Source organism: Corapipo altera, unplaced genomic scaffold, assembly GCF_003945725.1.
Source record: "Corapipo altera isolate COAL_440 unplaced genomic scaffold, ASM394572v1 51, whole genome shotgun sequence".
Taxonomy (NCBI): domain Eukaryota; kingdom Metazoa; phylum Chordata; class Aves; order Passeriformes; family Pipridae; genus Corapipo; species Corapipo altera.
The window spans coordinates 9974335-9999904 of NW_020884892.1; the positions used below are offsets into that span (position 1 = coordinate 9974335).

The window sequence follows — 25570 nt, forward strand, 5'->3', positions numbered from 1 at the left end:
TACTCATAGCACAGTAGGGGAGCAATGAAAACAAATGTGGTCCCACTCCTTTATTCATGAATCTGAATAGTTTTCTGGATGGCATGTAGCAACACAGATATTTTACTGCTGATAGCAACAAGTGGTTCTCTGGAGGAACAAGTGTCAGAGAAACTGGATTGCAAGAGTGGTTCTGAGTTACAGAGTCTTCTGGGATCTTCCTGCATTGGTCATTGCTCAGAGGTGAACCTGGAGTCAAACTAAGAACCAGCTAAATGGTTTGGAGGATTTTCCTGTTGAGGGTGAGGTTGAGGAAATTTGGCTGCTGTCTGTTTGGCTTTGCAGTGGTGTGCAAAGAAGTAGGAGACTTGGAGCTGATCCTCTGCATTACCAGCTGATGACATGTCCACCTCTTCATACACTCAGAGGAAGACTGTGTGCAGCTGGTGCTCAGAGTGACCTGCAGGTTACGTCGCTACAAGGTGCTTAATGTCTAGCATTCTCCTTAGCTTCCAGATATCATTCCTTAATTTTTAGTGTCTAGTGGGAAAGGAAACTTTCATTGCAATGGCCCTGGGATGTCTCTTGACATCTCCTGCTGTGAGGAAATGTGAAACATGATTAAGAACAGGCTCACTTCTGAAGGCAAAGTGGTCACTGTGTCTGAAGAAAAAAGGTCTGTCAATATTCTCAAAGACATGAAGCTGTAATCCATTGTGGGCATTCTGACACACAGATGTGAGCAGCCAGGCATGGACAGCAGAGCCTTCATGTTCACTGCTTATCATTTTTGGGGAGTCCCTCTGAAGTGCATTACTAAGTTGCTCGACAACACCTGAACTCTTGGGGGATAAAGCCTGTTGCATAGCTGTGCCCTGTGTTGCAAAGGCAGGGGTGATTTTAGCATTAGACATCACATGTCACTGCCTTCTGAGTTAGGGAGTTAATATGTTTCTAGAATCTCTTGTTAAACCAGCAATGCACAAGGTGTAGCTTATACTACATGTGGCTGTTTACAGCCTACAGGAATGGTGTTGCTTCCTTTGCACAGTTCTCTTTGTGCTAGATTTATTTTTCTTTGTCTTTCATAGATTTTGGGAGACTTCAGAGACTAGAACTTCTCCACCTATTCTCAGGTTTCCTACAAGCTGTGCAGGCTTGTATGCAGAAGTACCATTAATTCCTCACAACTCAGACTAGCCTGATGAAAGATAGAGTTGGAAGCAGAAATAAGCAAGACCTCTCCTGTGTAAAATCATAGAATGGCTTGGGTTGGAAGTGACCTTAAAGATCTAGTTCCAACCCCCATGCCATAGGCAGGATCACCTTTCACTAGACCAAATTGCTCAGAGCTCCATACAACCTGGCCTTGAATACTTCCAGGGATGGGGCATCCACAACTTCTCTGGCAACCTGATCCAGTGCCTCACCACCCTCACAGTGGTTCTTCCTGATATCACACAGAATTTCTTCCTGATATCTAATATAAACCTACTCTCCTTCAGTTTAAACTCATTCCCCCTTATCCTGTCACTTCATGCCCTTGCAAAAAGTCTCTCTCCAACTTTCTTGTAGGCTTCCATTTCAGGTACTAGAAGGCCACAATTAGGTCACCCATAACCTTCCCTTTTTCAGGCTGAACAAACCCAATTTTCTTAACCTTTCCTCACAGGAGGGGTGCTCCATCCCTCTGATCATCTTGGTGGCCCTCCTCTGGACTCACTCCAACAGGTCTATGTCCCTCTTGTGCTGGGGACTCTAGAGCTGGATGCAGCACTGCAGATGTGGCCTCACAAGAGTGGAGTAGTGGGGCAGAATCCTCTCCCTTGCCCTGCTGCCCACACTGCTTTGGGTGCAGCCCAGGATGTAATTGGCTTTCTGGGCTGTGAGTGCACCTTGCCTGCTCATGTCCAGCCTCTCATCCATCAGCACCCCCAAGTCCTTCTCAGCAGAGCTGCTCTCAGTCTGTTCATCCCCAGCCTGTTTTTAATACCAGGGGGTTGCCCTGACCCAGGTGCAGCATCTTGCACCTGGTCTTGTTAAACCTCATAAGATTCCAATGGGCCCACTTCTCGAGCTTGTCCAGGTCCCTCTGGATGGCACCCTGTCCTTCAGGTCTGTCAACTGTACCACTCAGCTCAGCGTCATCTGCAAATTTGCTGAGGGTGCACTCAATCCTTTTGTCCATATGATTAATGAAGCTATGAAATAACACTGGTCCCAAAATGGACTCCTGAGGGACACACACAACATTTGTCATTGATGACCATCAGGACTCGAGCCATCAACCACTGACATCTGGATGTCACAGTCCAACCAATTCTTTATTAGTTTAATAGTCCACCCAGAGAATCCATCTCACTCCAGTTTAAAGAGAAGGATGTTGTGGGCATCCACGTCAAAGGCAGAAGTCCAGATAAATGCATATCAGGCAATATAATTGCACAGCCAAATTAAGGGAGTATTCCAACTTCTGAGTTTGAAGTTGGCCCTGCTTTGCATGGATGATTCAACCAGATTACCTCCAGAGATCCCTTCCAACTCAGATTACTCTATGATTCTAACAAAAGAAGGATTTTTTCAAGAGAAGCCGTAAATCTCTTCTCCCAGCTCTGAAGTCACCAGGGAGGTTGCTGGGACTTCCTGCACAGGTCAGAGATTAGTGAAAATCATACTCTTTCACTTTTTTTCCACTTTGTGGACTTTGCAAATCACATCAGTGATTAATATACCAATGAGCTTACTATTTCTGGCATTGGTGAAATTATATTCATCTCTGCATGCTCTAAATTTACTCCTAAATTACACAAAGAAATGCCCACCCTAAAATGCATGTATAAATGAAACAAAAATTCACAGCTGGCTGGATGCCCTCTGCAAATCTTTGCTGACTTTATCGTCACTGATGACTAAACCTTAGCTACTCTTGTTTAACCTGGTGACGTGAAGGCTGGATTCAGTCCTATCCCTAGTTTGCTATCCCTGGTTTGCTCTCTCTCTACAGCAGATGAATGAGGATGGGTTATTGTATACACAGCAAGTGCCAGGCATATTCTCTGGCACCTTTATTTCCTCTTCTTGAGGAATTCACATACAAAGTAGATGGTGACTTGGCACTCAGAGTCGTTCCACTCTCCTGTGCTGAGCATTTCCACACAGTCCTCGTGGCCAGCTGGGTCATGAGGCTCCCCTTGCTTCCAGTTACTGTAGTTCTGCAGTGGGCTGTTGTCTGCATACACAAACTGTCCTTCTTTTTCCATGTCATTCAGCCCAATGAAGGCTCGAAAGAGACCACTGCTAGAGATGTAGTCGGCAATCAGGGCATTGGTTGCCTCATCTTTAGGCATGGCCAGTGTTCCTCCTCTGTCCCTGCAGTGGATCAAGGCTTCTCTGTAATTCTTCTCTTCTTTCACGATGTAATAGAATTTCTCATCTGTCTCCCTGATACCTGCTATTACTTTAAAGGAGAAAAAAATTGCTTAATGGCATGTCAACAGGTGCTGAAGGTGCTTCTATTCCAACATTACAGCGAGATGATTTTTAGATTAGAATTGATAAAAGGGAAAGAGGAAAAGTATTCCCAGCACTGAATTTGTGATGAACAATGAAGACATGATCAGAGAGTGATGCAACTAATGGGACTGACAAGCACCTTGCACACATTAGGACAAGAACTATTCAGTCCTGGTTGGTGTGTCTCCTGTGACATTTAAGTTTTACTTCATAGAAATCTAATACTAGCCAAATTAAGGCATGCTAAATGGTCAAATAGCAATGTCTAACTCTGAATCACCTCCATTGTATGTGTTTGAATATAAACTGTGAAAGACTGCCCAGGGATAGAAACATAGGGATATAGATAGCTTTTCAGACCCTTTCCATAAAAAGGAAAATGAATGTGACTGCTAAAATAAGACATTTTAAATACAGCCTGATATTCAGAGCTGCTGTAGCACTATGTGGCATTGACTAGGAAGAAAATTGTGGCTGCTCAGCACCTTTAAAAGGCAGACCTCTCAACCAGTGTATAACCTAGTGAATTAACCAGTGACAAGAAGCATGCCTGGGCAGCTGGAAGTTGGTAGTCTCTGCTGATGGATTGCTGGCATGGTCCTGAGCAGTGTTTGGCCTGGGACTTTTAACACTCTCCCAAACAATTTAGGAGTTATCCCACGCACAGTTTAGGAGTTAGTAGAGAGACACTCCTTGATAATATGTCATACAGTTTTGTGGGATTTATAATACAGATGAGTTCTGTGCTGGATGCCTGCAGTGAGAGAGAACAGTCTCAAATGCATTTAATTTACTGATGCAGCCCTAGTCTTGGAAGTAGTGGTGGAGCTGTCTCAAAACTTCTGATATGCCAGGAAACTCTCTGCTTTCCTTTCAGTGGGGCAGTTTGCACTGTCCACCTGACAGCACTGCCTGCAAATGTGGCTTCTTATAATCCATGTCTTTGAGTGTTGGCTCCCTGTTACAGAAAAATGATGCTTGCACTGAAGGTAGCACTAGGAATACAATGTTTGCAGCCTTCCTGGGCAGCAGAAAGATCAAGAGGTTCCTATTGCTTTTCCTGCCTCTTTGGAGTAGATTGACACAAACTTTTTCCTTACATTGCCTGACTGGACACTGAGCCTAAGCAGACTGACAGTGCAGAGGTGATTAGCAAGCTGTGCCTTGTGCTTTTCATTATTCATTCTGTTGTGCTGTTTTTGCTTTTAGTCATCTGGTCCTTACATTCTTATAGGTGTAAGACCGTCTCTCTTTTGTAGGTTTTTAGAGTGCCTGGCACAGCGGGACCCTCTCTCTGGGTCATCTGTGGCTTCTGCCATAGAGAAGCAATGGTAGAAGAATAGCAATGATAACTGTTATTGAAGCCAATTAAAACCCATCAAATACATAAAGATCCTTACCATTCTTTACAAACTTGATGGATGTATTAAGACGAGCAACATTTATATTCAGTTGTCCAACAAATCTGCGGTATCTTCCACAGTCACAGACCGTGCCTGATGCAATACAAAGGGTAGAGGATTTATCTGTTTAGAAGCTTTTGTGTGTGTGCATGGAGAGTCACCCATAGCCCACTTCCAAAGCTTCTGAAGACCCAGGCTTTACATGTGGACAGCCAGTCTCACCTTGACTCACTGGCTGTACTGCTGCTGATCAAAGCGCTAAATATTTTGGCTCTGTATAATCCCTTGCTAACTGGCTTAAGAATCCCTGCTTTTAAAAATGTGGATAGAAGAGTTTGCCATCTTCTTTTGACCCATATCAGTGTGGGATTTGTACATCCTCTGCCCCTCTCATTATTGATTCTATCTAGCTCCAGAGATGTGGCTTGTCAGGAGGATCACTACAGCCTCACATCTGAATACCAAAGATCTGCCTTTGTATCTGTAATCAGCACAGGTCCCCTGTAGCAGTGCGGCCCGCCTCCTACAGTCCCCCAGCCTTCTAACAGAAACAGCATCCATGAAATGGGGAACTGCTGCTTTGTGAGTTTTGTGAGTATGCACAGAGGTGGGATTGGCAAAAATTTTGGTAGAAGGACTATGTTAGTGAACTAACTATGTTAGTAACTTTCTTCTAGAATCCAGTATAAATGTAAACTGCTGGCCTGTCTATGTGTTAGTTTTTGTGATAACAAACACTGCCCATTAATTTGGGTGACTCTTCAAATTTTGTGTATGTTGGTGTATTCGTAGGCATCAGTCATGTCCCTATCCTAGTCTTCATTTTGCTCAACAAAACATTTTCAGTCTCCTCCTGTTTATTCTCATGTTTTCCTGTGGACCTCAAAATTTCCTGAAACTCCAGACAAACCAGTCCTGAAATCAAAAATCCAGCAGACTTGACCATTCTGCAGAGAAGGATGCATAGCATACCTGCTTTTCCTTTTTTTCCAGGAACCCCTGATAAGCCCTTGGCTCCTTTGTCACCTGAATAAAGAGGAAAATATATTCTCAGATCTCAGACAGTGCACATGTCAGGGGAGTGTATTCAAAAACCTGTTTAATAATATATTAACAGCATGCTTCTGATAGGAAGCTCTGATGTACTGTGCTGGAAGACATGCCAAGTTAAACAAACCGTGATTAATTCTGGTGTATGGAAATGAGAACCCTTTAATAGCTAACTTGCTGATAACACAGGCATCTTGTGTTCTGCTGGTTCCTGGTACTACTTACTTTAAATATAAACTGCAAAATGATCCTGAGAGGCTGAAAGCACTCCAGAAATCTTGGAGAGGTGAGATCTGGGTTCTCTCATGGGTTACAGGACAGAGCCCTTCCCTGGGTTCAGTAGCTCCATAATGGGCTGAGGCACCAGACAAGGCTCATGTGCACTAAGCCACTGAATTCATGTGTGCCACAGATTGTGTGTGTGGGCAGCAGTTGGCACCTGCACCTGCACAGAGGGAGGTCAGTAAGGAGCAGCATTTAATTTCAGTTGCAGTTTATGGAAATGTGAGTTATTTTCATCCAACTGCTTTCCTCTTTTGTAAATCATAAAAATGATTTACAATGCTCTGCTAGTATATAAGTGGAGGTGACTAGCTTTTTAAAAGATCTCAGCTGTAATTTGGATCAGGAGCAGCTGGACTTTATCTGGAATTCATGTCAACTCTTCTTTTATGAATTAAACCTTTAGAAGTGAAGAAAACCTGCTTGCTCTGCTTTATTGATAGCCATGTTTTGATGAACTTTTTGCTTTATATGGTTGTGTTTTTTAGAAGAATTTACATTTTGGCTGTCATTTTAATTGCTTGACAAGCATACTTGACATTGCTTGACATGCATACTTGCAAGCTGGAATTTCAGAGTTACTTCATTAAGAACTAGAATGTTTAATTGTAGATTTAAACAGTGACTTAATGACCTTTGCTTCTGCAAATAAAGAAAATGAGAAAAACTGTAAGAGGAAAATTGTGCATTCAGATTGAGAGAGCTTGGTTTAAAGGCTCAGAGCATTGGTTTATTTTCAGATAAAGAAAAGCAATTTGTGAGATACTGCATTTAAAATTAGTCCCTCAGACAAAATTCTTTTCTTCTCTGATACTGATGCTGGCTAGAGGCCACCAAAGGCCTATTGAAAACACTGGTTTGAGAAGCTCCCTGGAGAGATTGTTCCACCCATTCACCAGCATACCTGTCTTGATGCACTGGTTAGAGACCACAGAGTTCCCCTGGGGATAGTGGAGTTCCTGATCAGCTTTCAAGGCAGGTCTCCTTGTGGCAGAATTGATATTCCTTCTTAAGTAGTTCTTTAGAAATACCAGAAAGAAATGCCCGAGCTTCTTCTTAGGATAAATAGAGCATAATTTCATGAAATTATTGTCCAGGCAGACTTGGAGTCCACCTTGATTTGCAAGTAGTTGTTGTCCCTGCTTATATGAGTGTTTTCTTAAAACTCCTAAATCCCTTCTTTACCAAGCTGTCCTGTGCACATGTGACCCAGAACAGTGCAGGTGACCAGGTGTGGCATCCTGAACAGCAGCAGAACATTAACTTAGGCCTTCAGTGTCCAAATCAGAGGCATAAATTTGTCTTTCTTTTTTAGATCATGCAGAGGATTTGCCTCACAAGGGCTGGATTTCTCCTTTCCTCTTTTACCATAGAACCATGGAATAATTTGGGTTGGAGAAGAACTTTAGCGATCATCTAGTCCAACCCTCCTGCAATGAGCAGAGACACCTTCAACTAGATCCATCAAACCGCATTGTTTTTTTAACTCATAAGCCAAATTATTTTATCCAAATAAGACAGATATAGTGCACATGGGAAATAAAACAAGAATATCTCCATTAGCTCTCATCACCAATTTTTATGCATAACTTTATTTGGAGAGCATCGGTCACAGCCGTTATCTGATATTACTCCATCTCTGGAACTCTCACAAAACACATATTTACCTTGAGGGAAAAAACCAAGAAAACTCCCAGACCAGAGCTTACCCTTGCCACCAATTGGGCCAATTTTCCCAAGCATTCCCTGGTCACCAGCATCCCCCACTGGTCCTTTGTTTCCTAAGAGAAGAAATGAGAAGGAAATGAGTATGGATGGTATCTGTAATTTCTTTTCCAAGGCACTGTTTAGGTATCTACTACTGCTATTTTTCCTGATTGTGGCTAGTCTGCATATGTGGCAAAGTCAGAATGAGTGCAGCCCTGAGGATGTTTGGAGGAATACAGCACAGATGTCTGCTGCTGTAGGATACGACAGTGGGACGTTGCAAGGCACCTTAATAGAACTGCCTCTTCCATGGCCAGAAATATCATATTTTCTTACAGAAAATACAAACTAAAACTGCTAGTGAATATTCAAATATTGATTTTACTTCACAGTCAAACCAGGCTGACAGCAGCTTTATTTGTTTTCATTTTTCTCTACCTCAGACAAAAGTCTTCCCTTCTTTCTTGAGGTAAAGTCCTTGCAGCTTTGCTGGGAATCCTTCTCAAAGCAGAATTGCAAGTAGGGAGCTAGTTTTGCTGTATGTGCTTTCCCTGTCTTCAGAGCACCAAAATATCAGATGTAGTTTTTAATTGATTAGTAGTTCAAGTTCTAAAATAGCTGTCTAATGATGACAGGCCAATCTAGGGAATCTCAGCTTGCACACTGAATTTAACATCAGTAAGATGCATTGTAAATTGTTGGTTAGCTGATTCCCTTGTATCTTACCTGATGTTCATTTTAAGGTAAGAATCAAAATCATAAGAATGCATTTAAAAATAGGAAAAGTTTTTTATTATAGCAGTAATAACAGGGTGATTTTAAAGGTTCTATAAAAGTAAAAACTTTCCTGATTAGTCTTACACCACTATCAAGGAAGAAAGACCATGAATACACATTATCATCAAACTCTATAGATAAATTAAGCTTTTGAATTGCAGAATGCAAACAAGGCTGACACCATCACATTTGGTGCCTCCAAATGCCCTCCACAGGTCACACTGTGGATATGGAATATGTTTAATTGAGCCAAGTTCTGAAACATCTGTGACTCTTTGTTCTCAGCTCAGATGCTGCTTGTTTAGAGGAACTTCTGTTTTCAATGGCTTTGTTTGCTCTTCTGCAGAATACAGACAACTGAGACCCAATGTTATTGAGTATCCTGATGTATTACTAGGAAATAACTTTCAAAATTCAGTTTCAACTAAAGAATCATTTGAGTCGGGATCAGTAATCTTTCTGATTATACATATGATCTGGTTCTTCTGAATCACACTCATAACAGCCATATATGGTTGTCTTAACTATTGGTAGGAATTGCTCCAAGCTCTCTTAGTACTGTTAGGTTCTCTGATTAATGTTTGACAGGATTGTGAAATCCACTGGTTCAGCAGGAATGAAAAGCATTAAACATCAGCAATCATATGCACCAGTACAGTTGTGCATAATGATATTCATATATCAGTAATAACCAACAAAATGTTATAAATACCTTTTGGTCCTTTTGGTCCAACCTTTCCTTGTTTGCCTACTTCTCCTCTGTCTCCTTTTTCACCTTCATCCCCTTCCAAAACAACAGAAAATAAAACAACATGGTACATTTCTCTGAGTGCAGTAAGTACAACTATACATACTCAGAAAGTAAAGTTCACAGGGTTTTTTTCCTATTAATTTCTTTCTATTTCACATTGAAGGCACAGTAGCCATGGGATAAATTTCCAGAGAAGAGATGATGAATCTGACCATCATTAGGAAAAGCTGTTAACTTTCCCTTTCTGAGAGGTTGTTACAACATGAGAATTCAACAACATCAATTTCTACTCCCACGCGTTAAGCCTTATTAGCTATAAAACAGATAAATAAGCCATTCTTTCTCTGTTGGGAAACTTGTGAACACACAGACATACTACCAGGGCAGGCAGTAGGTGTTTACTAATTGTTCCTAGTGATTCTCTTCCTAGTGACTCTGTGTTCAAGGTATGCAGATGCTTTCAAAATGGGAGGAATGTAAATATGTTGAAATATTTCTTAACATAGACCTTGGCACTTAATATGGCAGAATTCTTGCCTTCAATTTTTGACAGATAACATTTGTATGTTGATATAACAAACTTGTTTTTCAGTTACTCCAATGCTTTATTTTGAAAAATCATACACAGGGTATCTGTAAGAGGCAAAATCATTGCATTTATTACAGTAGTGTAGAGATTTCTCCAAATGAGATCAAGACCCTTTTACACAGGTTCCTGTGTAGTACTGTACAAACATTTTTACTGTTGTAACAGACAGTCTCTCACTGTGCAGCTTACAGTCCAAAGGTGCAAGGCAGCAATTAGTTGGAAAGAAATATTGTCTCCTTCCATAGGTAGCCTACAGTGTTTCTTTGCACTATGCAGGAAATTTGAGGCACAACTAAAGTTGATTGTCTTATTTTTTACTTCTTAGTTTTGAGCCAAATCCCAAGAAGAGATTTGCTCTCTCTCATTTTTCCCCCTGCCCTTCCCCAGGAGATGTGGGCAGGGGACACAACTCACCTGCACCAAACAGGAGCACTGAATACAGGCAGTCTTCCAAAGCCTCTCCCCCTGTTCCCTACCCTTGTTGGCAGGGAAGCAGTGCCACAGTCTTGGCTCAGCCAGAATCTCACCTGTTACTGGCAGCCAGTTGTGTCTGTGCCTGCAGCCCGTAAGGGAAGAAGAGGCTGCAGTTCAGTGTATGGAGGGAAGTCTGCCTGGATGTCAGCAAAATGAGAAGTGAGGACACAACAGCAGTATGTGACAAGACCAATAACCTGTCTCACTGAGGATGGTGCCTTCAAGCCCTGACAGGAGGTGTTTAGGGAAGTGGGAGTACTGAGGGTGACTATGACCCAGGCAGCTACTTCTAGACTCTCACAAGCAGTGGTTTAAAGGCTTACCTGAGCCAAACACTGCATCCAGACCTCTTATGAACTAGTGATTGTTCCCTCCACCAAATAGCCTTGTGCCTTTTAAATCCATGTATACTTTTGGCCCTTATAATAAATATCCCATGGCAAAGAGCTCAGTGGGTTTTTTATGTGGTGAGGTGATTCAAAGGCTGGAAAAGCTGGATGAATCTTGACTATAAATACAATATGGGGATATTTAACAAATGGACTATGTTCTCTGACAAGAGAGAAGTGTGGGAGGCTTTTCAGGTCCAACCTTTCCCTGTGCAATTAATTGCTTTGTGTAAGATGGGTTGTAATTCTGGGTCTGGTATAGAAGCTTTGTTTCTTTGGAACAAACCAAATTCCTGCTGACCTTTCAAACCAGGGCTTGTCACCCTGGCAGTCCTCATCATCTCTCAGGCTGGTTAGTTACATTCCCTGTGGCCTGCAGGCTGCTCTGTGGGGTTAAAGGCTCCAAAAGGACTCTTGTTTGCTGCAGAAGGACCTCTGTGCAAGATACCTTTTCATTATTTTTTTTTTTAAAGAAACCTTACTTAGACAGTTAATCCTAGAAATAGACCCCAAAAAAGAAAGCCAATATAAAAGCAGAGAAGCTGTGATTCCTTTCCAAAGATGTTTTATTCCTATCTCAGTTTCAACATTTCAAGCCATTGAAAGCTACAGTGACTTTTTCTGAGAGACACTGGAGTAAGCTTTTTACACATGAGACTGCTGCAGATGAAGACTGTCCTGTATGGACCATCAGACTGAGAGCCGACAGGTGAAAGGAATGATAGGTTTTGGAAAGTTTGTTCTGAGATTTTGAGAAGTTATGGAAAGGCTTCAACTTTTATTGTTTATACCTTGTATAGTCCGAATTTTTGCTTAAACCATCCAAAAGCCTAAGGGAGAGGGAAGTATCACCTTGGCATAAAGCAGCCTACCACATTCTGTCTTAGTTTCCCTATCCAGAAAAATGGGAAGAAAAATAATTTGTCTGTAAAGGAGAGTAATCCTGCTTTTCTCCCCGTGTCATCTGAGAATAGGTAGGCCATTACAAAACAAGGGTAGACACAAACCAGTATTAGTTAGTGGTACCATCTAATTGTTAATTTAAGACTGGATTAAGCCCAGTGCTTGCTAATGTGGTTTTAAAATGTTTTGTGTCCTCCTTTAGCTGTTGTTGTGTGTAGTGATCTCAAATTTTGGCACGAAACTTGAACTCTTGTATTGTGCTCCCCTCTTGTGGTCTTGCTATGATTTGCAACCAAGTAGGAGAGGCTGACTGTTTTGGGCAGAGGTTGACTTCCTTTCTAATTTGTAATATTCCTCTCTTTTCTCTGGGGCTTCACGTGGACAAGCCATCCCATTGTATTAGCCCCTTTTTTTTGTTTTTTTTTTGATTATCCAGAAAAAAAAAAATCTGTCCTGCTAGTACTCCGGGCTGGATTTTTGAATTCTGTACTACTGTGCTTTGTGCAACGTGATTTTTCTGACCCTTGACCTCATATGCTTGTAATCTATACCTAGAGGATCACCTCTCCTTTGTGCTGCTTTACACTCGTGGCAGTGTCTGGTTAAATTTTAATCTAATTAGCACCTTAAAACTGTGGTTGCAGGGATGTCAGATAGTGCACTGCATTGGCATTTGAAGCATGGGTGAAGAAGCACTTGAAATCAGTAACTGAAGTAAGACCATTTCTCAACTGTGTTAGTATTCCCTCAAGTTGATTTGTTTCTTCTGTGTTACAGATTTAAAATACCAGATTACTGAAATGAACACCTGAGGCAGTAAATTACTCGACTCTTCCATCTTGGGACTGTGCAAGACAAAAGAAAAGCAGAAGCCATAAAGTGACTTTTGCAGCCATTTGAAAATTTTAATTATAATTTTAATTATAATTGACAGCAAACAACAGACCTTCTTTCTCCTATAAACAAGCTCAGGAAAATGCTAAAGGTCTAATCATTAGCAGGATTTTTAGGCAGTTGAAAAGGGCTCAGTCTTTTTAGGACTTTCACTAAAGAACACAGCGTTGAGAGGTTACATTTGGTAAGAATTTAAGTAGTAAGATTTTACTGACCTTCAAGTGGCTTAGATTTCCCTGCTGAATCTTTTGTAGGCAATTTATTTGGTTTGTATTCATGAACTGAGGATGTTTTCTGGTTCATATATATTGTTCACATATATCTAATGACTCTCCAAATCTTGTGATCAAGGGCTGACCCTGTTTTTTGGAAAACCAGAGTGTAATTCCCAGAGGCTACAGAGCCTGCATTTATCAATAGAGGCAGCCCTGCATCAGGGTGAGAGCACATCTGCAGGCTGCCTAAGGGCTAACACCAGGAGGAGACTCCTATCTGGCCTTATGCATGTGTATCTCTCTTAACACATAGCTTGTTCTCTTGGAGCTCTGCTCAGACTCTCTGGGTCCATGCAGGGACACTTAGGTGTGCTGGCAAGCCATGGCCTAAGGTCAGCTCCAGTTCCTGTCTTCTGAGCAAAACCACCACAGAAGTGTTAATGCTCTCTCATCCTCTCTTTGACAGCTATATCTTCCTCCACACTCCAGGGCATGCCCACCCTTCCAAATGAAACACCACGTATGCTGGGCTACAGTGCAGTTGTCCTCCTACATCAGATATTCTGAAATGAAAAAAAAGCCCACTACCAGCCAAAAAGTCCTTGAGAAGCCCTGGGCCATGACTAATCTGCTATGAGGGGGGAAGGACGGTTCATCTCGATTAGTATACCACATGGGTGCTTTGCACAGCTTGCCTTGCATACATTTAGCATTGCTGGGCATAGCCAATGTCCCATCACAAAGGTTTTGTATGGAATTTGTTATGTGGTTTTACCATCTGACTATGTGTGACACAGTTCTGCTGAGCAACATGTTTCATGCTCTTAGTCCCACCAGAGGCACCAGAGGGACAGACCTTCCCCCACCTCCAGAGAGAGAGTGTGAAGAGTGCAGGTGATTTCTGCTTGTCTTGGGTGTTAAACTAAAGGGATAAAGAGATGTGCATAATCCTGAAGCCTTTAGAATCCTGCAGGAACAACTGAATGCCTTGCCCTCCTGGAAGAACCTTGCAGATAGCCACAGGATTAGCTCTGCAGCCTGGGGCGCTGACTGACCCTGAGCAGGGAGAACGTTTGCAGCACTTCCGCATGCACAATAGCTCCTGAGAGAGTTTGTCACCAGAGGGAGTCACAGACTTTAAGAAATAAGCAAACACATCCCAGTTTGTATTTCCAATGTATGAGCACGTCACAGTTACGTCAATGGAGAGACTCAAGATTTCCTCTAATTTCACTTTCAGCGTCTTGTAGATCCTTAGCAAATTTCCATAGCAGTGTGCATTCTTGCTTTCACACTATACATGGCTAGTGAGGACAGGATTTCTTGATGTCGTCTGCCTATCTGACATGATGTCCTCTTCCCTGTCCTTCCTCCTCACTTAAACTCCCAGCACTGTCCTGCACACCTCCCTCCCCTCTGCCTGATGTTGAAGGAATTCAACTCCCTTAACAGAGGAATACCGGTAAGGCAAATACACATTTTTAGTGAGTGAGCTGAATCAGCCCAGTGAAAAGTATGGTGAGTAAATAGCTGACCCAGCACAAGGTGAAGGTGGGGCCACGTGGTCAGTGTAAGAAGGAGATAATGTTTGGCCTCCCTTTTTGGTAGAAAGCCTGAAAGTTGAGTGCAATGGGAAACTGCACCCATGGCCACTCTCCCAGGTGTCCTGCAGGAACATACAGGGCTCCCACATATTCCTCCGTTCTTAGACATGTTGTTTTTTTTCACCCAGATCCAAACTAGACAACAGAATCTCTTCCCTTGTGAAATAGAATCTTCAAGAAAAACTGAATTCTCTGCTTGCTATTCTACTTGTAAACATCCATTGACTTCAGTAGGAATACCCTCCCCTCCTTTTGCATTGCATGAATCATACCTAAACCTTCAGGAGGCTCAGTGAACCTCTGCTGACTTGTATTATTTGAAACTGGGGGCTTTTGTGCATGAGTGGAACATACATTATTTCTTTAATGACACAGAAATAATTTAAATTATCCTTGATTCTCCTTTTACCTGATCTGCTTGATTTAATTTTCCCAGCCTGTTTCCCTGCCATTCTGGCATGGTCTCAGAGACTCATGAATTATTTTGGCTTAAGGGAGGAATCAGACTGCCATTGGTAAGAAATGCAGACCCACTATCTTTTGAATTTATGTATTTAAGCCCCCACATACATGCTTTGTAGCTGAGGCTGATAAATGTCAGAAATTTAATGTACACTAAAATGAGGAATTTTAAAAACCATGAAAAAAAGAATTATGTGTTGAAATTAAAGGGCTCTTCAGACCAAACTTGAGGCACTAAGGGGGAAGTTTAGCTATAGTTTTAAACAGCTTATAGGATGTGGTAAAGCATTTTATATTTTCGGAAGGAAATGTGCATAAGAGCATGTCTGGTTTCTGAAAGAGTTTGAGATTTTCCAGGAGTGAAATTGCGTAAGCACAATCAAAGCTGAGAGATGGACAGCTATACTGGAGACCACAGTAAATGCTATTTTGAGGCACCAACCAATGTCAAAGAGTTTATAAGCATCACTTGTCAGAAATAATGATAAGGAAACATCTAAATTGCTATGGAAAACTCCCAATATTCTTCAGATTTCATCTCATTTCAGTTTCTCAACCTGGATCTTATTCAAGACCTTCAAAGTTCCTGTGTCTGGATTTCAAAGGAAATGATCTGGGACCTGGGACAGACAGCAAGATCTAGACCAGCCTTCTGAAGCGCTGAGCTCTCATGAATCCATGTGAAATCAGCTTCCACAGAGCCAGCCCTGCTCCAGTCATCTTCTCCCCCTGCTCATGTTTTTAATGGGAGTTTAGGAGTCAAAGCTTTGGATTCTCTGCTTATTTTCACCCTCATGTTCTTGCTTATTGATTTACTCAGAACAGGTCAAATCCCATCTTGTCTATTTCCTTTGCAGGTTAGACAGAACTGAACTTGCAGTCTCTAGGCAAGAGCAAGCTGGAAGAAAGGACAGAGCCCAGGGGAGCAGAGCCTGGTGTTCCTGATGCTGCCAGGGCATGGACCAACAACTGGTGCCATTGCTCTAACTGTGTTAGCTGCTGCCTCCCCACAGTCCCAGATCCTTTCTCAGCAGCAGGAACAGCCAGCCTGTTTCCAGGCTTGGAAGGGTAGAAAGCAAGCAATAGGGCCATGACTAGTTTTGCTAGGCCAAGCATCTGGCTGCCCTGGAAATTTCATTGTTTTTTTTGTGCTTGATCTTGTTCTCTTTGGATCCAAGAAGTGAATGAAGTACAGAGCTTGGCCTTTATTGCCCCAGTTGCTCAGCTGTGGATCAGCATTACCTAATGTAAATTTTCAGCCCAGTTCCTGTGCCACAACAACCCAGCTAGGAGCAAGGTGTTCCTAACACCTCAGATTCAGATCAAACACCAAAAATCACTAGTTAGAAACACTGAAAATCTGTACTTTTTGTTTGTTTGTTTTTTTCCTTGGGTATTTCAGTAAGAACCCTAGAAAATACCTCACACTGCCATGTGTTGTTGTGTACCTTAAAAGCGTTTTCAGAAAGACAGCACTAGACAGCCATTGCAGTGGGGCTATTTTTACTGAAAATAATCCCCTCTTTTTGAGAAGAAATCTGAGTGTTGCCTAGAAAAGGAAGCTAGGAGAAAATTGCCAGCCTTTGCCTGTCTCTTATGCTTTTTCTTTTTTTTAATTTCCCGTTTTTCTGGAGGGCCAATTTAGCAAATTTCTTTGCATAATTCTTTGCGAACAGACTTCAATTTTCATTTCCTTGCACCAACGATGGAAAGCAGCAGATGGATGGCAGGGACTGCAGGCGCCTGGTGATCATCGTGTGAACCACCAGAGGTCGGGCTGAAACCCCTGATGGTTTGTCACACTGAGCAGTTTAACTCGGACCCATTTCTGTCATTGCTATACAAAGTGCAAAGGCTGACAGGACATTTACTACATTCCTTTTGTTGCTGGGAAACTGCAGTCTTCAAGAGTATTTTCTAGCTCTTAGTGTTACACACGATGGCCTCTCGTTTTGCCTCATGCTTTTTGGGAGCTGGTGGGAGTGTCATAAGTGGTTTGAAGGCTTTCCTGATAATTAGCCTGGAATTACCCTTTTTTTTTAGATCCCGTCACTCATGTCATACTACTCATAGGACATCTCAGTTATGAGCATACCAAATAGTATATTTTTGAAGGGGAAGAATATGCCTTGCACAAAGTAGCTTGGATGAGTTACATGTGGCTTACATGTGGACAAAGTGACCTAATTTCACAACACTAATGACCCTTCTTAAACAGGTAATTTTCAGGGTGAGCATGTGGAGAGGTTGGGAGCTTGCTCCTGTAGCAACTGTGAATGACTAGATGATGAAGTGAGAAATGCAGCCCCCAATAGTGCAAGCAATAAAGGGTTATAAATTCTAAACCTCTTCAAACAAACTCACTTCTCCCTCAGCTTTCTACTCTTCTCTGGGCTGTGTGATGGAAATGGCAGTATTGCTGTTGCATAGAACCAGGAGCCATCCCACTCGTAGCACACAGACTGGATCTAGCCTACAGGACAATTTGGACCTTGCACTGGGATAGGTGAGGTTGGAACAGTGTAGGAAGTCTTAATGGCTGTTGAATATCTTTTAATTCCTTTGACTTCTGGTTGCTTTGGACTATTAGACACTTCCATGTTGTCATGGACGGAGAAAGTTGCCACAACAGGAATGTGGCCTCTGGTGGTAGAAAAAGCTGGCCAGTATACTGAGTGACCTCAGCACCTCTGTCTTGTGGGATCACCACCATGTTTTACCATAGCTGGGATGCTGAGCAGAGGGAGGTGAGGGGGTGAAACTTGTGCCAGGTGGGTCAAAACCCATTTTTGTGAGAATGGTGGACAAAGGGACACAACAGATGTAGCACAGGAAATAAAACCTACAGTAGCAAAACTCAGAGGCTTGTCCACTACTGAGGTTAGAGTTTAAGCAGCTAACTGCTGCCTGTGGCAGTGGTCATAAGCTTGGATCATGTGCTCCGAGTTCATAGACATAAGATGAATAGAGGAAAACTGGCAGCAGGCCAGACTTTCTTCTGCCGTATTAGGTCAACATGTTTCATACTTGACTACAAGGGGTGCCTGAGGAGTTATAGGATAGTTCATACACTCAGCCTGCTTGGTCTTTAGTTGCCCAGATGACTGGTAGTTAAAACTAGTGCCACTAAGAGCTGCTTGTAACTGTCCTGGATGAGCTCAGCTCTGGTAGGAACTGAAATTAATCTATAGGATTACATCACATAGTCTGCAAAATAGTATTTAATGACCTGCAGTGGATGAGAGCCAGTAATTTGGAGGTGATTTATTTGATACTCCTTCTACCAGTCGTGGATCTTGGGCATAGTAATCTAAAGTGGTAGTGCAGGCTATGCCAATAGTTAGTTGTCTCATCTTGTGTCTTGGTGTCAGCCAGGAGGCAGTAGGACTGCTAATGACTAAATTCTGACTTTCTCAGTAGCACACTTACAAAGATCCATAATACCTAACCTTCAAATGCTCCCTATACAAGCTAGACCACAGAAACCAGCCGGAGTCCCAGCTACTCTGTGTTTTCATGAGACCACCTCATTAGCCTTGTGACTGTCAAACTTTGTTCTCCAGCCTGCCATTATTTAGATACTAAATAAACCAACTTCCACTAGCTCCCTTGGGGATCATTAAATCTCTCTGCATTTATGCTGTGGCAGCAAAAGTTTAAGCTTGGATTGTAATCATAAAGAAATTAACTTGCTGATTAAAAATGGTCCTTTAAGCAACATGCATTTGAATAATCCATCATAAAAACAAATGAGTCTATAGCAGTGCTCTTGATTTGATAATCTTTTTTCTGCTTTAAATTTACATAAGTTGCACTTCTTTTTTTCTCTCAGTCTGTAGCCCATAGAAAAATACAATGAATTACGAAAAAGAAAGCAATAGTTTGAACTGCTATAGCCATGGTGTGGAATATATATTTTAGATCTGTTAGTACAAGATAGATTTGTATGTCATGAACCTGAATTTTTTGCTAAGATACCCTTCAGGCAATTCCAGCAACATTAATTCTGTTACAGAAAAGCTTAGTTAATGCAGAAAATTTGATTTCTCGTATTTCCAAAGTGTTTTGAAAATAAAAGACCTGTATATGCCAGGGCTGATCCAGTTCTCCTGAAATCTGTAGCTAAGGTCCTGTTTAATTCAACAAGAGCTACTGGATCAGATCTGATGAGTGCAGCAGAGATGTGTTTACAAGTAAACATTTGGGAATAAAGATGGTTCGGTCATTTTAAATATTGCATATCTCTATCTGTAAGTGCAAAGCAGACAATTAGCAGTTCACAATAGGTGCCTACTTTTAGACAAGTTCCTCAGTTTGTAGCTGTACTAGTTGCGTGATGAACACAAAAAGTTAAGAGAAGATTCATATGGCTGGAGAAAGATGCAAAAGGACACCTCTAATTTATATGAAAATATGTGACACTCTTCCTGAAACTGAAGAAAAGCAAATTTAACTATTTTTGCTTTATCATTTTCCCCCATTACAGTTCCACTTTCCTAGATGTTTGTACAGTCCACATTAATTCACATCTTTCCTGCCCAGCCCATGCCACAAACCCTCCATGTCTCTAATTTTTAAAAAATCAGCCTTTGTCAGTACTGGTCTCCGCATTAGCAACCTGATAATTCCTCACCTTTTGGTCCAGGTAAAATTGTGTGTGTTGAGCAGACATCTGTTGTAGGTCGATTGTCAACATCAAAACCAAAAATCTGAACCTGGAAGATAAAAAGCACTACAAGGGTCCCGTATTTTCTTAGCTGTTGTTCTTTCTTGCTGCTCATCCTTGCAGCTTCTCAGGAAATGCCTTTCGTTGTTACTGTCTTAAGAAATGCAGCTGACTCAAAAATAAATGCTTCACTAACTGGAGCAGTGGAAAGATTGGGAGCTACATGCAAGAACAGCTAAATAAAGTGAAGAAAGAAGTTTGATGATGCTGTAGTTATTTCTGTCCTGCACATTATCCAGGATATTTATTTAACACTGACAGCTGTTTATTCCAATTTATCTCTTATCTGTGAGATGTTTAGCTACATTTGCTGTGGAAAATTTCTTCAACATTTGGGAATATCTCTTTTATAATATTTTTTCCTTTCAGCACTGATTTTTTTTATGCTCAGCTTTTCACTTACTCAAGAGACAAAAGACTTTGGTACAGTATCCAAGTGTGTACTAATTAGTTATGGGATACTTTTGGCATGTTGTGGGCTGAAAGTAATGCAGACTCCATATAACATATAGAGATACTTTTCCACAAAAGCTTTCCTCCAAGGGGACTGTTAGTGACCACGGATGAGCTGCCAGTTCTCTGTAGGTGGAAATCACTGGTGCTATTTCACACCCCTTGAGTGCCATGTACCCACAGTCCCCAGAGCAGCAAATGAAAAGTTTATGTGATCAATGGGTATTTTAACCCTAAACCCACAACTGATGGTTTTATGCTTACAGGTAACTTCACAATGCTTGCTCTAAGCCCAGATTACATTGGTAGACACAGTACAGAAAGGGCACACTTCAGAACTGAAGACACAGAACAAGATGAGCTTGAATGACTGCAGCACCTCCTCCCATAATGCTTTTTCCATACACTGGGAAAGGCCATATATTGGGACAGTGGTGTAGCATATGTCCCAAGAGAATATTACATTTGAGTTGTCCAGGAAGCTGCGACTGGTTCAAATCTGTGTGAGACAGCTACCAGGTTATCAGTTGGCTGCTGAGACTTTGAAAATAGGTGTAGGAGGCCTCTTGGATGGAGGAACAAGTAGTGTGCATCCTTCCTTTTGAAAGGAGCTGTGACAGATATCTCTCTGTGTGCACTCCCTTCCTAGAAAAAACTGTAGCTTTCTCTTAAGGAGAGCACAGTAACCAGAGACAGAAGACTGTTTGACATAGCCTGGCAGAAAAGAAAGGGGAGATGAGTATTTGTAATATTTCCAGTAATTTTGTTAACTTCTGGTTTCTCCCACAGTGAAGGAGATAGCTACTCTAAAAGCCAAACTATGGTTTTGAACTCTGTAGTGTATGAGAGCATGTTTGTTTTCCATTCTAGGCAAAAAACATATTCCCTATGGTAATAGCTTATCAGAGGTTTTCCTCATTATTTAAGAGAGTATTAATTCCCTAGTCCTACAATGTTTCAGCCTTTGGGCAGACAGAATAAGTAGCAGTACTGATGTAAAAGCAAATACCTTTCTGTAAAGGTTGAAGGAAGGCTTCAATTTCAGGCTTTCATCTGGGATAAAATGTTGGCCTAAGTCCCAAGAGGCATCAAGACACTCCTCTCCCTCTTTCTTTCTAGACTGGTCACAGACTGTCCGCCTTTTCAAAACACTTTTCTTTTTTTGTTAAAATGTATACAGTACTTCAGAAATAAATAGTGGTCTCTGTCCTAAGGAATGTCATCTAACTAACCCCCTCAAATGTGGCCTTGATAATGGGTACACACAGCTAGAGGGCGAGGAAAGAGAAAGACAGGATTATAGTTGAGTAGAGTCATACCAGGAAAAACTTGTTCCTCTGTGATTTGCATTGGGCACTGTGCCTCTGACTTGTACACTGTAAATTTATTTATCTTTTTCTTCACTTTCCATTTTGTGAGCAGAAGGTCAATGTAAGAGCAAGAATAGAGAGCGTAGGAGTGGGAAGCCAGTGTACTTAGCTTTGGAGGAGGCATTTTGGGAACTGTTGCCAAACTGACATGAATGATGCTATCTATTACACAGTACTGAGAGACTTACAGTGACTTCTTTGTTATTTATCAGGGATAAAGAGGGGTAAGTGTAAGTGAGAGAGGAAACCATTTGTTTAGCCACTTCAGTCACTGTCTGGGACTAAGCAGGGAACATTTTTCTAATAGCGCTGTGATCATTTACAAATGTTCTCATTCCACATCAGAAAATAAATCAAGACCCTACTTCCCCCCTCCATGACAGTCAGAAACCTCCTGAACATGCAGTGAGAAATTAAGTTTAATGTATCTAAAAACTTGGTAACGGAGACACTTAAAATGTAGGAGCTCCAGATTCAGATTATTTCTCTGCCTAATTCAAACCAATGTTTGCACTAGAGCCTTAAGGTTATATTGCCTTATTACAAGGCTGTATGCTAATCAGTTAGGTCTTACTGCATGTTGGACCAGAAACACTGTCCTGGAGCTAGAAAACCTCCCTTAGCAGGCAATCCATCAAAATTGATATACTAGCATGAAAAGCTTGTTTTTTGGCAAATCAGTATTTATCAAACCAGTTTCACTGAAAAATCTTCAAGCAACTTCATTGCTGATGGAGATTTAATGAGGCAAAGTGCCTATTGTGCATGTTAATTCTCATTGAATCAGGCTTAAAGAAATGTCTGTAGAGAAAAACAAACAGCGTTGTCCAGACATAAAAGACATAAAGCAAACACTTCGAGGGACATGAATGTTTTACAAGAAAACTCTAAGACACAAAAGAATATCTTGAAAGATTCTGTTCTTTGAGATGAGCACTGGTCAGGTAATCTTTGTGTCATGCATTGCCTATTTGGAGTCCAAGTAACTTCCTTCAAAATTTGTAATGCCTTCATTTGCTTATTCTTCAGATGTTAGTAGTTAAGTGTCAACAGACTATAAGGAATACAGATATCCTGAAATAGTGTTCATAAAAAACTAATTTTAATAATTTATAGAGTCCCAAATCCTGTGGTTGAACTCTAGGTTAATACATCCTGCTTGTAACCATGAGCTGATTCAGCCATCAGTTTTGAGAGTCTGATGGCATCCTTTCTAACCCAAACTAAGTATTAAGGAGAACTTTCCTCTTCTGTACCTTACTGTACTGAATAAATCTGGGAACATCTGAAAGAGAAAAAAAATTTAGAGTATTTCTCCACTTTGAGATGGTTTCAGTTCTCCTGGTATCAGAGGTCATGATCATTTGAGATATTTCAGTCTGTCATACCGTATACATCAATTGCAGTGGCAAAGCTTAGAGAAAATGGAAAAGGAAGAGCAATAACTCATGATTTGCAAAGTGTAGGGAGGAAAGTAATCCTAGGACTGTTTTGTAAAACCTCATTTTTGGTTTTGACACCCTTCAATGACTACTTGAGCCTGTAAACACAGTCTTCACCAGTTGTTGTTCCTCTGAGTAAGATATAAAAAATTACTAGATCTTGATATGCCTGAAAATAACTGAAAAAAAAGAACCAAATTAAGGACAAAATTCTCCAAAATCTCCTTGCTTATATGTTTAGTAAACAGAGCTTCTAGGACTCTAATGGTTATAGATAATTCTTGTTGGATGTTTGAAAGGCTTTATCAGCCTCAGCAGTATAGAAATATATGTTCCCCTGTCAACTATAATCTCCCTGGTTTCCTGCTGATGAGTTTTACTCTCTGTTGAGTTGGGTGTCTTGAGGGATAGGTGTGAGCTTTTCCTGGTCTGACACAGGCATGGTGGTCTTGGGGGTCCTTAGATCTGCGTTAGAGCTTACAGCCCCTTCTTGGGATGTTCCTACCTCTCCTTTTCACGTTCCTATCCCCCTCAGCTTTTAGCCCCTAAACAAAAACGCTGACCCAGATTCCAGCTGTAAGTGTCTGCTGTGAGGTAGGAGGGATTTGGAGACAGCTGTTGTCCAGGGAGAAGAATAGCTGGTCAGCACTGAAATTTCAGAGGGAGCTTGAGTTGCAGACCACAGATTCAGAGAGCTACTGGATGCTGTATGAGGTACTCCCTTTTTTAAATAGACCTCAGTTGTGTGTGACTTCTGCTCACGCAGGTAGCACAGCATTATAACTTTGCATTTCTAACTTTTGCACTTAGCAAAAATGTCCTGGCTTACAGGGAATGTGTTATATGCACTTTTATTGTGAACACTAGGATTGAGAATACTTCTTTATCAGTTAGCATGCAGGCTTTCAGTTCTGTTGAAGACACCTTTGACTTACGGTGCCAGCCTTCCAGAGAGGCCCAAGACAGATACCTATTGCTATTGTTTTCCAGGCAGTCACTCAAAGAAGCTGTCCAAAAATTTAAGTCATTCACATATGCATTCAGAGATGTGATAGAAAGTGAAATACTCAGTGTGGTTTGTAATTGTGTTTATATAAGTGCAGCCTCTTCCTGTGTCAGAACAGATTTTTGCAAACAAGAGGGCAATGATTCAGTTCCAGGGGAAGACTGACAAAATAAACCCCAGCTTCCACTGACCTGATGCAGTGCCGAACAGTGTCCTACCCTGGGAAAATATTTCCTGCTTCATTTTCATAAATATTTATGTAATTCCTTCTGGGAAACATGTCTTCTTCAGAAAACTGAACATGCTGCTCCCTGACATAAATTTAACTATTTGTTTACACATGACAGATTATGGGCATCTACCCAACCTTAGATTTTTACATTTTTATCTGAGGCATTTCTATCTTTTAGAGTTGTTCTTCAGTCTCCTCCTAGAAATCGAATGTCTTGAGTCATGGAGCTTAGTTCTGGCTCTGGAATTTGAACATCCCTGATGCTCTTTGGAGAGTTGTTATTTTGGGCTGCAGAAATAAGAACCAAATTTAATGTTGTCTGGAATCACAGTTCTGTCCCGCATAGTTATGCGCTTCCCATTCTGGTTTGAGACTCCTTTCTAAAAAAAATAATCATGTAAGCAATGAAACAGAGGATTGCATGGCTAATGAAAGTATTTCTTTTTAGAAACAGACGTGTACACATGGCCTGAACTGAAATAGCACTTGTGTGCAGTCTTTTGTGTTTGCTTTCTAAATTTATGATACAGACTAGTGGCAAAGTTGCGCACAAGTTTCCCCAAGAGAACAGGTATAATCCCCCCTACGACAAACTGAAAAAGGTTGATTCTGCTCTCTTTAACATTTTTTAAGAGAACAAAAAAACACTGACATTGAAGCACAGACTGACAGAATCTTGTACAAAGCCTTGTATTAGAGCAAAGTTGAGCTTTGCTTTCCGACATGATCACAACCCTTCCATGAAGTGGTGAACTCTGAAGGGTGCTTTGGAAAAAGCCATGTGATGGATAGCAGAAATAGTCACAGGAGATGGCAGATGTTAAGATTGTGTCCAGGATAAAACACATAAATGAATAAGTGGTACCTAGGGGATGTGTGACCTGTGGATTTTATATGAAACCTGTTTATCATGCAGAGCAATGACAAAACTTCGAAACACAAGCTCTTCCAGTCCTACAGGATCTTAGTTCCCTGCTCCTAGAATTCACCTACTGTGCCTTGTATTACCTGTTTGACCTTACAGGTTATTATTATACACATCTAAATTTATAGTTATTTAGTTTCTCTTTTTGTTTCCTTTTCAGTTCAAACCCTGCTGCATATTTTCCAAGTAGAGCCATAGCCAAACAGCTTTTATCACTTTCTTCAGCATTTTGCAAAAGAAACACCCACAAACCAGGAGGCAGCTACCTACCCCAGAAGATTTATGAGCTGATCCAGCAAAAAGGAAAGTCAAGGATGTGAGGAAGATGAGAGTGGGAGACACACTGAACAAGTAAGGGTCCACAGAAAACCAGAGAATGCTTAAAGACTCCCTCCTAGCTCATATTCTCCTGGCCTTGGTCACT

At 41.3% G+C, this 25570-nt stretch overlaps 1 protein-coding gene across 1 annotated transcript; it reads right to left on the reverse strand.

The window, feature by feature from the left end:
* Positions 1-1621: 1621 nt before the first annotated feature.
* Positions 1622-20069, reverse strand: COLEC10 (collectin subfamily member 10). The gene is made up of 6 exons (XM_027645601.1): positions 19626-20069; positions 9424-9495; positions 7937-8008; positions 5868-5921; positions 4893-4988; positions 1622-3436 (listed from the first exon to the last, which is right to left on the reverse strand). Exons 1-6 carry the CDS (start codon positions 19771-19773, stop codon positions 3045-3047), a joined length of 834 nt encoding a protein of 277 aa, XP_027501402.1. The 5' UTR covers positions 19774-20069; the 3' UTR covers positions 1622-3044.
* Between the last annotated feature and the right edge of the window lie 5501 nt (positions 20070-25570).

Bases quoted from the DNA above. Each gene is read 5' to 3' on its own strand.
- COLEC10 (XM_027645601.1), bottom strand. From the start codon at position 19,773: ATGAGCAGCAAGAAAGAACAACAGCTAAGAAAATACGGGACCCTTGTA. The intron at 9,496-19,625 runs GTGAGGAATTAT...TTGTTTTGGAAG, and splicing joins AATTTTACCTGGACCAAAAG to GGGATGAAGGTGAAAAAGGA. The intron at 8,009-9,423 runs GTATTTATAACA...TTCTTCTCTTAG, and splicing joins TGGACCAAAAGGACCAAAAG to GAAACAAAGGACCAGTGGGG.